This window comes from Sceloporus occidentalis, unplaced genomic scaffold, assembly GCF_023333645.1.
Source record: "Sceloporus occidentalis isolate IW3139 unplaced genomic scaffold, rSceOcc1.0.p SCAF_2, whole genome shotgun sequence".
NCBI lineage: Eukaryota > Metazoa > Chordata > Lepidosauria > Squamata > Phrynosomatidae > Sceloporus > Sceloporus occidentalis.
Genome location: NW_028316982.1, coordinates 213143140 through 213159429, shown reverse-complemented (window position 1 = coordinate 213159429; position 16290 = coordinate 213143140). Strand labels below are relative to the sequence as shown.

The 16290-nt window shown below is 38.3% G+C and overlaps 1 protein-coding gene across 3 annotated transcripts in view; it reads right to left on the bottom strand.

Annotated features, from left to right (window-relative positions):
- Positions 1-16290, bottom strand: part of SAMSN1 (SAM domain, SH3 domain and nuclear localization signals 1) — a 120449-nt gene that overhangs the window by 84841 nt on the left and 19318 nt on the right. For 2 of the 3 annotated variants that reach the window (XM_089508133.1, XM_089508135.1), the window contains exons 4-7: positions 14436-14473; positions 12367-12453; positions 8763-8839; positions 4493-4555 (exon numbers count right to left, since the gene is read on the bottom strand). In XM_089508133.1, coding sequence (XP_089364259.1) covers positions 4493-4555; positions 8763-8839; positions 12367-12453; positions 14436-14473 — 265 coding nt within the window. The remainder of the gene's footprint in view (positions 1-4492; positions 4556-8762; positions 8840-12366; positions 12454-14435; positions 14474-16290) is intronic. The other variant, XM_089508134.1, reaches the window with a different exon arrangement.

Below are 16290 nucleotides of genomic sequence, written 5' to 3'. Positions count from 1 at the left end.
ACACCAGATCCTCATCGCTAACTTAAAGTATGGTTTTGAATAGGATCAAAGTAGGGGGATGTTCAGCCTTTGGCCCATGAAAGGAAATCCCAGCTTAGAAGGATCTTGAGGGTATGATTTTATAACCCCTTAATTTAGGCATTAAAAAAATGTGGAAGAATGCTCTGCTTGCATTTATGCAACTCATTTATTCCACTGAAAACAATTCTCTAACAACATAAAGAATTTCATGTCATGTAAGACTTACTTATTATTGTAAGGTTTCTTTTTGCCACTAGCCACCTGGGTGCCTCACTGAGGTTCAGAAGGTGGGTATGATAGTAATACCTATCTCCTGGATATGTTTTCCTCTGTGTTAGATTTGTATGATGCTTTTCTTCTACTGAGCTCAAGGTGGTTTACAAGGTTTTCCACCTCCCTTTTTTCTCACAACAGCTCTGAGATAGATCAGGCCAAGAGGCTGGGAACCAAGAGTAAGCAGTGAATTTAGGGCTCAGTGTAGATTTGACCATAGGTATACCGTAAAACCATCAGATCCTGTCTAATTTTGGAAGTCATGTTTGCCCTGGTTAGTACTTGGATGGGAGACTGCCAATGAATACCAGGAGCTATAGGTTATATTTCAGAGGAAGGAACTGTTAAAACCACCTCTGGGTATTCCTTGTCTAATAAAACCTATGAAATTCATGGGACTGCCATAAGTCAGCAGGTGCCTTGTAGGGATCTGTGTCTGTGCATGCACCCATACCCACACATCCTAAATTCCTCTCCAACTGGAGCTGTATTCTCGGGTGAAAAATTCAACTTGGAGCCTGTTTAATATCTTTTGAATCCTATAAAGAACTAATTATCTTTTAGCTGTGACCTTTGCCTAAGGAGGCAAAGCAGACTGAATGTTCTCTTAGTGATCTAGATAGTAAAGGCCGGTGAGTAGGAAACATCTGACATGTGAATGTCATATTAAATTATTTCATGTTAATGCTTCAAAACATGAAGCTTTTTTGGGATGTAACAAGTCAGTACACAAGTTAGTAGAATGCTTCCATCTGCAGTCATAAACTTTCCTCCTCCAAGAGGTATGAAGCAAATCTATGATTCAGACTCTTGATATGGGACATCTGGTTTATCTTTCTTAGTCCTTCATCTCAAATTCAGGATCTGTTACAGGCATTAGCTGCCCTTTGACAGTGGGCCCTTACTATCAGGTTGGGATTGGTTCCAGGACCCCCCATATATACCAAAATCCATGGTTGTTCAAGTCCCATTAAATACAATGGACAGTAAAATGATGTCCCTTATACAAAATGGCAAAATCAAGGTATGCTTTTTAGAAATTATATATTTTTTGAATATTTTCAAACTGTGGATGTTAGAATCCATGGATAAAGAAGTCATGGATACTGAGAGTGACTGTATTTCTGGGATGAATTCATCTTCCTGGAGATTAAATTTAAAGGTCTAAATGGTTTCAGATCTCTATACTTAAAGTAACATCTCTCCCCCCCCCCCCCCTACACACACATGTAGATTAAGGTCTGTTGGAGGCACCAGTGGGGTCCATTTACTATGTGAGTACATGAGAGAGGGCCTTCTCTTCCAGTTGTGGAATGCTTTCCCCTACTTCTCTTCCAGTTGTGGAATGCTTTCCCCTAGGAGGCCTCCTTGACAGGAACACAGTTTTCATTTTGGCACAAAATTGAAACATCGCTATTTATTAAAGCTGGTGAGTCCAAAGTGATTTTTTTCAAAATGCCCAAGGTGTCAATGTATATGATTTTAAATTTTTTAAATTTTTATACCTATTTTAATTTGTTAAATTGTTTAATATATTTTAAGCTGTTTATTTATTATTTTAAATAAACTGATTTTACTTGTTTGCTGAAATTGGAGTCTAATATTTCTTATACAAATGTGCAGAATGCCATTGTGGGTCAGGCAAACTTTCATAGAACAATTGGCCCAAGGAATAAGCTCGCAATGGGGAAAAACCATAATAAATCTATAGAATACTACATTTTTGAGTAAGTGAATGTAAGAGTTGTGAAACATGGTTCTTCAGACTAAACCACAGTTTTCAGAGTGCGCAAATGATATGAGGAATGGACAGGGTTGCAGAACAGGCAAACTATAATAGAGAAAAGATTGAAAAATAATAGGATTCTGAGATATAATATAACATTAAAGATTGTGTCGAACCAAGCATGACCTCTTGAAATAGAATGATTTTACATATCTAAGAACTTTTCATCAGCACACTATTTGGAAGATGAAAAGTAGTCATTTGGTTTTGCATGGAATTTTATTTTATTTTATTGTTTCGTCATTAGTGTATGCCAACACAACTCAAGTTACGGTATGTTTCAGCTTTTTTTTATTGGAAAAGAGCTACCTCAGCTGGAGTTGCAAAGGAGAAAGGGTTTAAAAATTCTTTTTTAAAAAATAAAAATACAAATAAAAATGGCTGTTTTGCTAGGGCTGCTGCCATACTGCAGAAATAAAGCAATTTGATATCACTTTAACTGCCATGATTCAATGCTGTGGAATTCTAGGATTTGTAGTTTTGTGAGGTATTTAGATTTGTGAAGAGAACGCTGGTGTCCCACCAAACTAAAACCACCAGAATTTCATAACATTGAATCATGGACTTTAAAGTGAGCCATGGTATCAAACTGATTCATTAAATTTGTAAATAGAGGTAATGCAAATTGAGACTTGCCTTTACATGCAAACATGAATATCACAATCTTATAGCTAAAAAGAACCATTCCAAAATAACACATATGTAGTATGTTAAAACATATGCAAAAGCCCAGTTTAATCTTATTCAAATTGACACACTCTTGAACATAGAAGCCTTCCAACCTTGATCCCAAATGAACAGAACTTTCATTGGGATGACTCTAGACATATGGACAATGGTTCTCCCCTGATGTGACACCTATGAAATCTATTTTGCAAAGTATGCATCAAGTGATTGTAAAATGCTAGGAATCCAATTAGGTAATGCTTAACAGTCAAATTGCACAGCTGCAATTATGAACAAAGAATACCATACCCATGAATTTTGGTCATAGAGGTTTGAACTTGCATTTTAATTGAGAGGGCATCTCAAAGTAGAACAACATATAATCTACTCAAACAATTTTACTAATGGATGATGGGTAATCCTCTTTGTTTTAAAAGCAGTTAATGTGCAGAGGGGGAAATTTGTGTTCAGCTAAAGGAAGACATGCAAAATAACAGATGCAGTGGTTATATTTTGCATAAACTACCATGAAAACTCTGTTAATGAAAGGGACACTTTCAAAAAGCCTGAAAGTTTACTTCTTTGGTTTGATTGGACTGAAGCAACAAGATGAATTTCATAGTCAAATACTGCAAAATTTCCATAAAACTTGATAATATTACCAAATGAACTATCTGATACAAACAGAACATTCTTAGAGCACCCATACGTCCTATGGAAAGAAAGACAAATATACCACTTGTACACTAGGCAGGTAGGAGCAATCGGTAAAAAAAAAAAAAAAAAAGTCTTACCTGAACAATGTTGCTGCCTTCTTTTTGAGGCACTAAGAATGCAATCCTAAGCATGTCTACTCTAACATATGATTCACTGGATTCAGTAGGATCTGTTCAATGTGCATAGAATTGTGTCTGGAGGATTTCACAGTTATGAAATCTCATGAAATCTTCAACTCGTGTTCACATTACGAAAGGTAAAGTTCAGTGTGCTGACTTTCACAAACCATACTGTATAGAGTATGGGGCTTTCCAGAGGAGCAGTTTGACTTTAGATCCTTTAGGTATCTTTGGCGGTTTACAGACCGCCCTTTTGGGGCGGCCTGTTACCTCCCCTTTCCCCGCTGGATCGGAGCCTCAGCTGCCACAGCGGCAGCCTCTGAGGCCCCGATCTGCCGCTTTCCAGGCCGCGGGGAAGCGGCAAAAGGCCGCTTCCCAACGGCCTGGAAATGGGTGTCCTTGGGGCTTCATGCCCCAAGGACACCCGACAGCGGCGGGGATGAAGAGAAAGGAGCTGCTCAGTCCCTTTCTCATTTGTGTTGCGGGTGCAGCCGTGTAAAGGCTGCACCCAGTGACACAAACCTGTAAGGAGCTCCGTTTTGGAGCTCCTTAGAAAGGGTGCCCCAGGTGCCCTCGCGCAGCACCAGGACATCACTTCCGCGCCGCTCCGTTTGGAGGCAGCGGGGTCATGACGTCCCAATGGCGGTGCCCATGTAGAATGGGTGCCACTATTTTGTACGTACTAGGTATGTACTAGGGTTAGGGGTCCGGAAAGGAACCCTTTCCTAACTCTAGTACGTACCTAGTACGTACTTTTTGCGCATTTGGAACGCACCTTTGTCCAACATGACTGAAGGGCATGAGACTGGGGAAGACCACCATACGAAAAAGTACATTTAATCTACAAATATGTTATTTAATTGTTTTGTTTATTTAGTATACACTAAAGGAGTACAGTGCAGTATCTTACCATATCACTGGATGTGCCTGGCGTATGATTCTGAGGTGGAATCCATTGTTCAAAAGTCATTACCTTGAACCACACAAGAGTAAACAAAATGTTTAAGCAATGTTAGTTTTAAATGTGAGAAAAAGAAAAAAAAAAACAAAGGGATGGAGGGAAGAAAGAAGGAAGAAAAGAAGGAAAAAATCAGTGACAGTATCTTATGAAAATAATTGGGCTACATAGAATGTATTTAAAATACACTAATAATACAAACTTGTTTATTTTTACCAATTCCCTTGATACTAAGAACCTGACCCAGTTCTGTTGTTTGTACATCTAAAGAGGTAAACACTGAGGAAAGTTTAGAAAGAATGGCAGAATGAAAGACAGACAAAAAACCCAAAGTACTCTTTTATGGTTCCTCAATTGCTTTTCAAGGACACAATATAATTTCTCCTACATTCTGCACGACATCTGAATTGTCAGGTTAAGGACTGTCAGAGAAGCAGAAGAAAGTACAAGGAAGCCAAAATTAAAATGTTCAGCCTCAAGTACTTCCTCTCAGGCTATCATTGCCTTTATAGGTTTATGAGTTGCTCTAACACAAGACTGCCACCAAGTCTAGTTCAAATAAGACATGTCACTAGTCCTTGTGTATATAATCTTTCTTAAAAGTGTCCTTTGATATACCATCAACAATAGAGAAAAATCTTAAGCATTTTGTTCAAGAGTTACTTAAGTGCCCTTCAGATTCTTACACATCCATTTATACTAACCAAGCCCTCCCCATAACCTTAGCAGCTTTAAAATCACTGAATGGCTTCTTTCAGACAGGCCAAAATAAAGCTGCTTCGGGTCACTTTGGTGGTATGCTGTTTAAATGATGCATGCGTACTAAGAGTCCAGAAGCTGAGCCAAAGCCATGATCCAGTCCTAAGGATCAGACGGAAAAGCGGTATACAAATAAAAAAAAATTATATTTTTATTTATTTATTTTTCCAGACTCTTAGTATGCATGCATCATTTAAACGGCATACCTCCAAAATGACCCGAAGCACCTTTATTTTGGCCTGTTTGTATGGGGCCAATGTTTATTATTTTAAAACTCATTTCAGTGGTAGTGAATGCTTCTTAATATTTATTTAAATACTTTACATTTCCCTGGAAATGTGTCTTTATTCCCTTTCTTACCCATACAGAACTAGAAAACTTTTCTACTTTGGCAGTGGTCTGTTGTGGGTTTTTTCCCCTATGGTAGGAAATGGGGAGTAATTATATTTTCCTAAATTTCTTTAATCAGTTCTATCTCAATGAAATATCTGTATCTACATAAAGGCACCATTCCCACTTACAGATAAATCGGTGTGCGATCTGAATCGATGGATTGATTTGACAGCAGAGTGTGGTTCCCACTACATTTGCCCTGACTGCATTTCCCCCCTCCAAAACAATCCACTCGTGGTTCACATTGAAGCATGAATCGATTCAAAACGCGCTCCAGCTGGATGAAGGGCAAGTTTAAATTGATTCTGAGCCACATGTGGTTCACACTTGCGCAGATTCAATTTATCAAAAAAGAAGCGGAAAAAATCAGCATCAAAAAGATGCGGGTTAAATGGCCCCCTCTTGGAATCACTTCAGTGATTCGCAATAAGTGGGAACCAGGGTTGTTTAAACCGGTTCAAACCGATACACGATCCGGTTTAAAAGGTAGTGGGGATGAGGGCTTAGTCTATATCTGTATCTATTACAGTGCAATGCAAATTGTGTCGTCACTTTTGGGGTTACTTTAAATTTATTGTTATGTGCCTTCTCATCAACTCTAGTTTACATTGATTCTATTATGGAGTTTTCTTACTAGATTTATGCAGAGGAGGTTTGTCATTGCCTTTCTCTGAAGATGAGAGTGTGTGACTTATACAAGGTTACCCAGTGGGTTTTCATGGCTGATCTGAATCTTTGACTGCCAGAGTTCTAGTCCAACACTTAAACCATGGTCCAAAATCCACTGCAAAAATTATCCAGTTTGAGTCCCCTTTAATTGACCTGGGTCAGTCCTAGGGAATCCTGGACATTGTAGTTTATTGTGTTGCCAAAACTCTCTGACAGAGAAAGCCAAATGTCTCACAAAACTAAAGTTCCCAGAATTCTCTAGCAGTTAAAGCGGTCTCAAAATGATTTTTTTTTTCTACAGTGTGTTTTGGACCCATGACAAAACATGGCATTTCTTGCTGTTTCAAATATTCCAATATATGTTGGAGTACAAATCATAAAACATTTTGCAGCACATTTTACAAATTAGGATAATTTGTGATGGAGTGAAAGGTGTGGGCATTGTTGACCGCCCCATCCCATAACCTTTCAGAGGCCTATTGCACAGAGCTGCCTGGGGCCACTCAACATCTTTAACACTTATTCACTCATCCACTCTTTCTCCCTTGCCCACAGAGGGTCGATGATGTTGGCAGGAAAGAAAACTAGAAATCTCTGACTGGCCACCCACCATCTGTTTTGGTGGGCAACCAAGACTTCAAATGAGGAAACTCCACAACTACTGATGACCATGATAGTAAGGAGAAGATGACTCTACAACCAGTCTGGGCCTCCTGGAATATATGCCCAGAGATCTTCCTACATATTGCTAAGAATATCTTCAGTGAAGGAAACCTTCACTTCCATGATTGTTAAGGCAATCTATAAAATATCAACCTTTAGCTTAAGAAGAGAGAACAAACATTGATGAAGAAAAGGAGCATCATCTTCATTTCTTTTAATTCCTCCACTGACTTCTGAGTCATCAATAACCACAGCTTCATTAGCAACACCTATTTCTGCTGTGTCTTCTTATTCCTGTATTCAGCAACTGATGAATCATTAATTACTTTTATATTATTATGCATAGACCCAAAGGGTCAGGCTTCCTTAATTGCTCATACTAGTGGGTTAATTAATGTAGTCTTCTGAAGAAGAGTGCCTGGAGACATCGTATATGTTTATAAAAATTGAGAAGTATTCTGGACACATACACCAAAGTAGAGGTTGCTATATTGACTGAAGCACTTAATATAGGCTTGTGCCAGATAAATTCCCAACATGCTAATTTAATGGCACACTAATTTTATCTATTTTTAAAAGGCTGCAAAACATTCAGTCCGTATGGCATTTTGCTGAATAAGGACAAATGAATGAAGAGAGATGAAAATACTTCAGATGTTTTGTTAATCAGATATATGTATCACCAGATTCAGGTCAGCATCCAGTGGTGGCAACATATGCACACAACCACCAGTTATGCAAACAGTTGTATATTTTCAGATCTCATGCAAGAAAGCATCTGATACGTCCTTGAACAAACAGTTCTCCATCTTCTACTTCTGCAATGATCTACTTATGGGGTAGCTTTGCTTCCCCATAAGCCAAGCATTTTATTGATTGGCCCAGTAGGGCATATTGGAAGAACAATGCCAATTCTATGGATGCAGGAGTAGCCCACTGCTCTTCTAGGTGAAAGGAGATGTGTACGTCTCTGTCCTTTACCCAGTGTAAGTGAGAGATCAGTCTCTGAGAATGTTACTCCAGGACACAGAGAAGCTGCACTGGCCTATTTCCCTCACTAAAAGTGTATGCACACTGCAGAGCAGTTTAATGGCCATGGTTCCGTCCTATGAAATCCTGGAATTGGTACTGGAGTGAAACAATTAGGATTCTATACTACAGTGTTATAGCACTTGAAATACAGCACTAGCACTCTTCAACAACATAAAACTACAAATTCCAGTAGGATGACAAAAGGATGTCAAAGTGATGCAAAACTGATACACTACTGTGAAGTCTCCCAGCACATTAATAATAAAAAAATCAGCCAGCTTATAAAACGAAAAGGCATATGCACACCTCAGTATAGATTGGGGTCCAAAACACACGGCAGAAATAATCCAGTCTGAGACCACTTTAACTGCCCTGGCTCAGTGCTAGGGAATCCTGGATACTGCATTTTATTGCAGCACCTGAATTCTCTGGCAGAGAAAGCTAAATGTCTCACAAAACTACAGTTCTCAAGAATTTCCTAGCATTGAGGCAGGGCAGTTAGAGCAGTCTCAAACTGGATTATTTCTGCAGTATGTTTTGGACCTAAGACACATAGTCATATTGTTCTACCAACAGTACTGTTTCAAATGCCAGAAGAGTAGCCATGTTGGTCTGCTGCAGCAGCCACATCAAAAACCTCGCACCATTTTAAAAGATGAAAAATATGTATTAACTATAAACTTTCAAGATTTATGGGCAAAATTACCTGACAGGTTGTTTCTTCTATTCTTGTTTCTTGTACTAAATGGAACTTTTCACCAATAATAAAATCTTCATTTATTTCTGTTCAGAGATGGAGAACATGGATTAGAAAATTACAGTTATGATTACCATAAAGCAACTAATAAATTTTTTCAATTTCCGGCCTTCCTGGAATAGAACCCGGCCATGTAACACTCCCCCCACAGACATATATAAGCGAAGATTCTGCCCACCATTATTTTATTATTGCATTATTGTTTTTAGATTTTATTGTTTGTAATTTTAATGGATAGAATAGTTTAATTCTTTTTAAAGGGGGGGGGGATTGTATATATTGTATTTTTTAAAGGTTGTACGCCGCTTTGATTGTGGTAACAAAAAGCGGGATATCAATTAAAGTTTTATTTATTATGTTATAACTATGCTTCATTGTGAAGGAAAAGAATAGTGATCCCTTGTTATCCACTAGGGTTTGGTTTGGCTGTAGATAAAGAATCTGTGGATAAGGTGGGCCAACCACAATACAATTTTACATGTAAAATGAATTAATATAAAATAAATTTAAAATACAACAATGAAAATTTAGAAATGGTTTTACTATAACGGTTAAATCAGATTATTTTAAATTTACAAATGGTTTGTAATGGATAGGTCAGATAATTTTAAATTAATAGGCCTGGAAAGTTTCATTTTAGTAACTCAAGACAAGCTACTATTCTTTCTTGCTGCTGAAAGGTTTTCCCCTTATTTCTTTAAGGATTCTTCTCATCTTTGCTTTTTCCTGTTGTAAACTGAGTAAAAACAAGGCAAAATCTTGAAATCCTGAAATGAACATAGAGCCAAGACCAACCTTCAAGCACTTGTAGCAGTGTTGGAACACTGCCTAGGCTGATGCAGAGCTGCAAAAAAGGAAGGCAGGTAAACTGGACCCTAAACTGGGATAAAGACCCCCAAGCCATGTGCCATGGGCAATGAAATGGTTAAGGAAATGTTGAAAGCTAAAAAATAAGCTCATGAATAGCCTATTTGAAATCTATGGCTTTAAGGTGCTTAAAGTTAAGCCTGTGGCTTAACGTTTTTCATTCATCAGGTTCTAGTGTTCAGTAGGGTCAAGCACTTAATCCTCACACCAATTGTCTTTAGAAAGAAGGGCCAAGTGAGGGGAAAAGAATGTCTCATTTCACAGTGTGTTCAAAGCAAATAATATTTTTGTTGTGTTATTAGAAAAAACCAAACATGATCTTTTGTCAACTACCTCACCTAAACTACTTAAACTAGATCTTGGAAATAACTTTTAAAGAGATAACTGCTTTCTCAAACTACTTGGTGCTGACACAAGCATGGTGAGGGTTTGTGTTTCATATTCTTTCTCTTCATGTTGTTAATTTTTGTCAAATTGGCTTCAGTCTATGAAAAAGTTATGAATCAGAGCCCTCTAAAACAGTCATGGTGCCCTTCAAGTTGTTTGGCTGATGTGTGACTTGAAGGCATTGCTTACAGTGGTTCCAATCTTTCTTGGCTGAACATTCCCAGAGAGTGGTGCTAGGGAATTATTGTTCAGCATTTTGGCCATTAGCCTATCAATACTGCCTCGTATACTTTACAACATCTACATGAAGACTCTGGGAGATGTCATACTGAGGGCATCAGTTGTTTACAACTGATGCCAGGGACACCGTGGTAGTATTTAATTGCTGTCTGAATGCAGTAAAGCACTAGATATCAGGTTCGTAGCTTAGGATGCTCTGGGACTCAGCACTTCTCTTGCAAAAGCATTGCTGTAATGACCAGGAGACCTTTTTCTTAAGTGCCCTTTTGGGTAAGGCCACAGTGGTTCATGTCTTAAGGGTGAAACAGATGGGCAGGAAAAAGTGGCTTGAAGCTGCCTTTTCTGAAGCCACATTGAAACCCCACCAGCTGCACTGCCGGCTCCCAAGGCAGCTGGCGTGCTCCTGTCAGGACCACCTGATATGGCTTCAAGACAGGAAGAAGCAGAAAAAGCTGCCTCTTTTTGAAACGGCTTTTCTCTGCATAAGGTACCTAGAGGGCACTTTCCTGCTGGTTTCAAGACATGTGTCATCTAAATGCCACACCTTCAAGTAAGCCTGAAGGCACCTCTTTTTGCCTGTCTGTTTAGCTCCTTAGTTACCTCTTGATTAGCTTACTGTAATATGCCCTAAATTGGGACTGCTCTTGAAAAGTGTTTGGGAGCTGAAGCTAGTGCAAAATGCAGCAGCGAAACTGGTATCAGCTGTGCATTTTAGAGGCCATGTAACATCAGTCCTGTAAGAACTACACTGGCTTCCTATTTTCTTCTGAGCTCAATTCAAAGTGCTGGTGTTGATCTACAAATCACTAATGACTTGGTGCCTAGATATCTGAAAGACCACATCCTTCCATATGAACCTGCCAGAAATTTGAGATTTTCAGAGGAGGCCTTGCTACATGTCTTAAAACCTTGTGAAGTTATGTTGGTGAGTAGACTGCTTTTCAGTACCAGTGCTTCAACTGTTAAACTCCCTATTGAAGGAAGTTAGGCTGGGGCCATCTCTTTTAAGTTGTGGAACAGCCAAAACAGATTTCAGTACTTGAAATTTCTGTTTTAACTGTTTGAAAATTGAATTTTAAGATTGTTTTTACACTGCTTTTAGGAGTTTTTAAAAAGTTATTTTAATGTGTCTTAAACATATTTTTATTTTTGTATGGTTTTAATTTGTTTCATTTGTTTATGACCTTGGGAACAATACAGAAATACAATGAATGAATGAATGAATCCCCACAGAACTCTCCTCCAGCTCTCACCAGAAGTAAAAAGGTAAGGAAGGAAGTTTGGAAGGATAGTGTAAGAAAGATTTGTAGGAAGAAAAGCAACATTCAGCTATAATAAAGCCTTCTTGGAGATAAATACAGTTTATGATCCATGCTAGAAATGGGCTCCACAGGTCAATTTTATTTAGACGTTGTTGAACTACAACTATGAGCAGCCCTAGCCAACAAGGTGAGTGGTGAATAATGCTGGAGGTGGTAGTACCACAACACCTGGAATGAAGCATGATTCCTAGTCCTTTTCTTCATGGTTTTAGGATTTTTTCTCCTTAAAGAATAATTAAGGGTGTATGACTTTACTTATGTATATGGTGGTGTGATTAGTTGCCTTGCTGCCCAAGAATGTAATCCTAAAACTTGGGGGTAAGAGTAAATGCATATCAATGAGGCTTTCATCTAAACAAAACATGTTCAACACAAGGGTGCATTTTTATTTTATCTACTGGGGGTTTCACTTAGAAAAAATATTCAGGGTACACAGAATGCCTAGCATCCACTTACACACAGCAAAGAGCAAGCACACTAATCTACCATTATGGTTCAATAACCAAATGGCCACATGTGGGTCTTCTACTGATCTATAAGCTACAGGGAGCATTTAATACAAGCTATGCAATTTGTTACTTCAACTTTCCCTTTTATTTAAAGTGCCTATTTTTCCCTTGGGGAAGAGTCCATCCTCCCCACCAGAGGCTTGACAAATTATTTCACTGTTTTTCTCGGTGCCCTTTAAAATGTTTTGTGAAAAATGCAAAATCAGCTGAAATGCATTTTGCAATTACCTTCAGACTGACAGTGCCTTCCGAGGTACAAATCATTTTCCTGCTTCTTGGGAATCTGCCCAAATGTGCCATTCACATTTTTTCTATCTAAAAGTGAAGCATAGAAATTCAGTTTTCTGCATTCACATCATATTAGGGAAGGAACCGAAAACTTTATATAATTAGCATTGGGAATGCATTTCAACCAACTTGAATAGATAATTTCTTTGAGAAAACTTCCAAAGTAGAAAAATGTTTTGACCAGCTGGCATCTGTGTACAGTAGTTACTGCTTGATTTTCAGATCTGTATTGCTAATGCAATGATCCTTTACACTAGGGGCCCAATGTGGCTCTATACCACTCCTTTATGTCCCACCTCCGAGATATACACACATACACACACACACACACACACACACACACACACACTGCAAAAGATCCCTCTTTGCCTTCCAGGAAGTAATTTTACATTTTTTTATAATTATGCTAGGGAACAAATTTGCACATTTGTTGTGTGTTCCATTCACTTTCACAACTGAAAAAAACACCTTTCCTAGGCTTAAAACAATTGAAAAGATGACAATTCTGTCCTTCATATGATTAGAGACTCACCTGATTTAGAAGTCTACCTGATCAAGGCACTATACTGACCCTGAGTATATCTGGCACTCTATTTTGTATTTTTTCTTCCCATACATGGGAGGCAAAGAATCAGGCAAAAGAAATGCACTAGAAGTATCATGCCCCACTAGTATATCCTCACTCTTTTCCTTCTGTTACACTAACAATGCACAACAGTCCTACTGAATGTAAAAGATGCAAATTTGAATATGTATGTGGGACTGAGGGGTGAATGCAGTGGTTTTCATTTCAATGAGGCAGTGAATTCCCTCTGGGTTTAGCTTAAACTTGAAAAGCACCAAGCAAGATGTTGACTTCTATCCTCCAAATATGCTCAGCACCTTGGACAACTTCTTCAAAGTTCAGACTAACATCTAAAACACACACTGATATGGAAGCTACCAGCAATCCCAATTGAATTATTTTTATGCACATTTTTATGTTGTGCTTGCAAAGACTTATATGCCTTATTTGCAACAAGTAGTGAGTAGGGACTAAAATAGAAGCACCTGGCAGAGGCAGGTCCTACTTGCCAACTCTGAAAATGGGCAAATGTGGTTGAATACAGGTGAGAGGGACTTGGGTTAGCTAGAAGCTGGGATGTAGTCCTGCCCATTGACCACATGTCAGCTTGAAAACCTGAATTTGTCTAAAAATCCTTAGAAAAGCCTTTTGCAATTTGCCTTATAAATAATGGTGCAGTTTTATCTGGTTTTGGTTTCATTTTGCATTGTTTTAAATGCCTGATTTGTAGAAAAAATAACAAATTGGTTTTGACAGGATAGGACTTTTTTTTTTTTTTAAAGAAAACGTGTTTTAAATGTCATGAAATTTGCAGATTTTTGCTGAACAAATTCCCAATTGTACTTTTGGAAAGTATCACTGATGAAAATGCTATCCGCTATCATTTTCATCTGTGAGACAGAATATAAATGAATGCAAATGTTGCTGAACTGCAAAATCCACTGAAAGGTTGATAGGCTCTTTATGATGGATTGGTGTGTTTTTGTTTATTTTCATATTCAGCAAAAAGAAATCTTAAAATTTCAGGATAAATCAGTTATGCAATTTGCCATAGGTGGAAATAGGTGTTTTTGTTTTAAAAAGTTAACTGTCCAAATTAGATTATTTTGACTACCAGCACAGAATAGAAAACTAATGAACAATGATTCCAGAAATTTTATAAAAGGAAACTGCTCAAATTCCATCTGTAACTTGGACTAGCCAGGGAAAATAGCTGTTTTAACAACAGACAATAAACAGTCTATACATTGATAAATCAAAGAAGAAAATTTATAATTATTTCTAATAGACATAACAAAAATAACACACTCTGTAAAATATAGAATGCGACCATGATTGGTTTTGTTTCATTTCCCTTTAAGTACTCAGAACCTAGAGTATTGTTTTTATTTGCATGATAAAAACCTTACAAAAGCCAAAATTAAACATGATTTGAATTACTAACCAAATGCTTCATTTTCTGACATGGACTTCTGGATGGACCTAAAAAAAAGAGAGGGGAGTGCAGAGTATAATCCATTATTAATGGCTTCCTCCTAGTTCTTCCAAAGACTGAACAAGGATTTTAGAATGCTGTCATTAAATGACATTTGTATACTCTTTTACCACCATAGAGTTTTGTGATAAAATAAGCTCTCCCTTATAAAATTCCATAGCATAATTTGCTATAGAACTCTATTGTTGAAAGGCTAACCTTACTTTGGATAAGTGAATTATTTTCAATGAGAGTCTAATTTTCTTCTCATCTATTATTCATTGCTAAGCATTTACCAAATAGTTGCATATGGAGGGAGGGGAACTCACTTAGTTCTTCATCATTCACAAATAATTGACTTACATTATTCATGATATGTGATGAGTGCATGGTCACCAGACTTAATTATTAAATGTACAAATCCAAGGGTTTAGATTGGTGAAGAATCACTCCCCTTGTAAAAGGCAAGGGGTGGCCTTTCTGTATCCATCGAAATCTCTCTCACTCCCCTTGAAAATACTTTTTTTCTACCAGCACAAGGTGGTGTCAGCAGTATCTGAGTCAGATTGTTCATCTTTGGGCCTTAGGATTCTGTGACAACAACAGCAGTACTTTATTTCTGTGTCTCTACATAACGAATCTAATCCCTTGCTGCAGCACTCCTGGTGTTGTAGAAAACAGCCACCTGTGAGCCTCTCTCACCAGCCCACAGCAAACCTATGGCTTGACAGAGCAGATGAATGAGCGGGGACCAAAGTCAGTTGAAAATACAGAATTCTTTATTATGCCAGCAGTCCCAAAAGGAATCAGTATTCCAAAAATTCTGGGACCCACACCAAAGGAAAATGGCTACTTTTATAGGGGTTCAAACAAAGGGACCATGTAATACATCCCATTGGTCATAGGAAATTTAAACATATAGAACTTTCTTGCAATCAGAACAAAGATACATGAATGCATTAAAATATACTTAAGGTACATCTGGTTACATTCCATCCTTCCCTTATCACCTGTGTGTTATCCTGGGGCCCCTTCCTCTGCCAGGGATGCTGCTCTCTTATATTTGATTTACTATGGCTTTCATAGTAGTGCCAGGCACCACATTACCCTTGATGAGCAAGGGTCTTTTTGAGGAGTCGTTCTGTTCTTTAAACACTTCTGCTCCAGATCCTCTTCTGGCATTCCTTGCTGGGGCCCTAATTTCAAATTCTTTCCCATGTATTCAGTTAGGCCAAACCTTTGCCAATACCTTTAAATCTAATGTGACTCTGCTTTCTATATTTCTACTATACATTTATAGCCTAAATATTGATTACTGAAATCTATTCATCTCACTGGAACACACTGTGGCTTTTCTTCTGTGCCCACGATGGCAATGCTGTTGAATCCTTATCCTCTTAGCTCCCCCTGTTGGAATGCTTTTTGAGGGTTTTCTCTCAATCCACCTTCTTCACAGGTGCAACCAGTGAAGACCCAGGAGAGAGCCTTCTCAGTGGCTGCTCCTAGGTTATGGGACTCTGCCAAGGGAGGTGTGGTTGGACCCTCCCTGCTCTCCTTTTGTCAACAGGCTAAGACCTTTGTACTGTACTTAAAACAAATCTGGTTTTAACTGGCTATGGTAGTGTAATGGGTTAGTTTTATTGTCCCTATTAACCCGGAGACTGTCTTTAGTAATGGACTGGATGAGGATGAACAAATTGAAACTTAATCAAGACAAAATGGAGGTGTTCCTGGTCAGTTGAAAGTCAAAGCAAGGAGCAAAGATGCTACTTTGCTGGATGGGATTATACTCCTCCTGAAGATGCAGGTTCACAGTTTGGGTGTG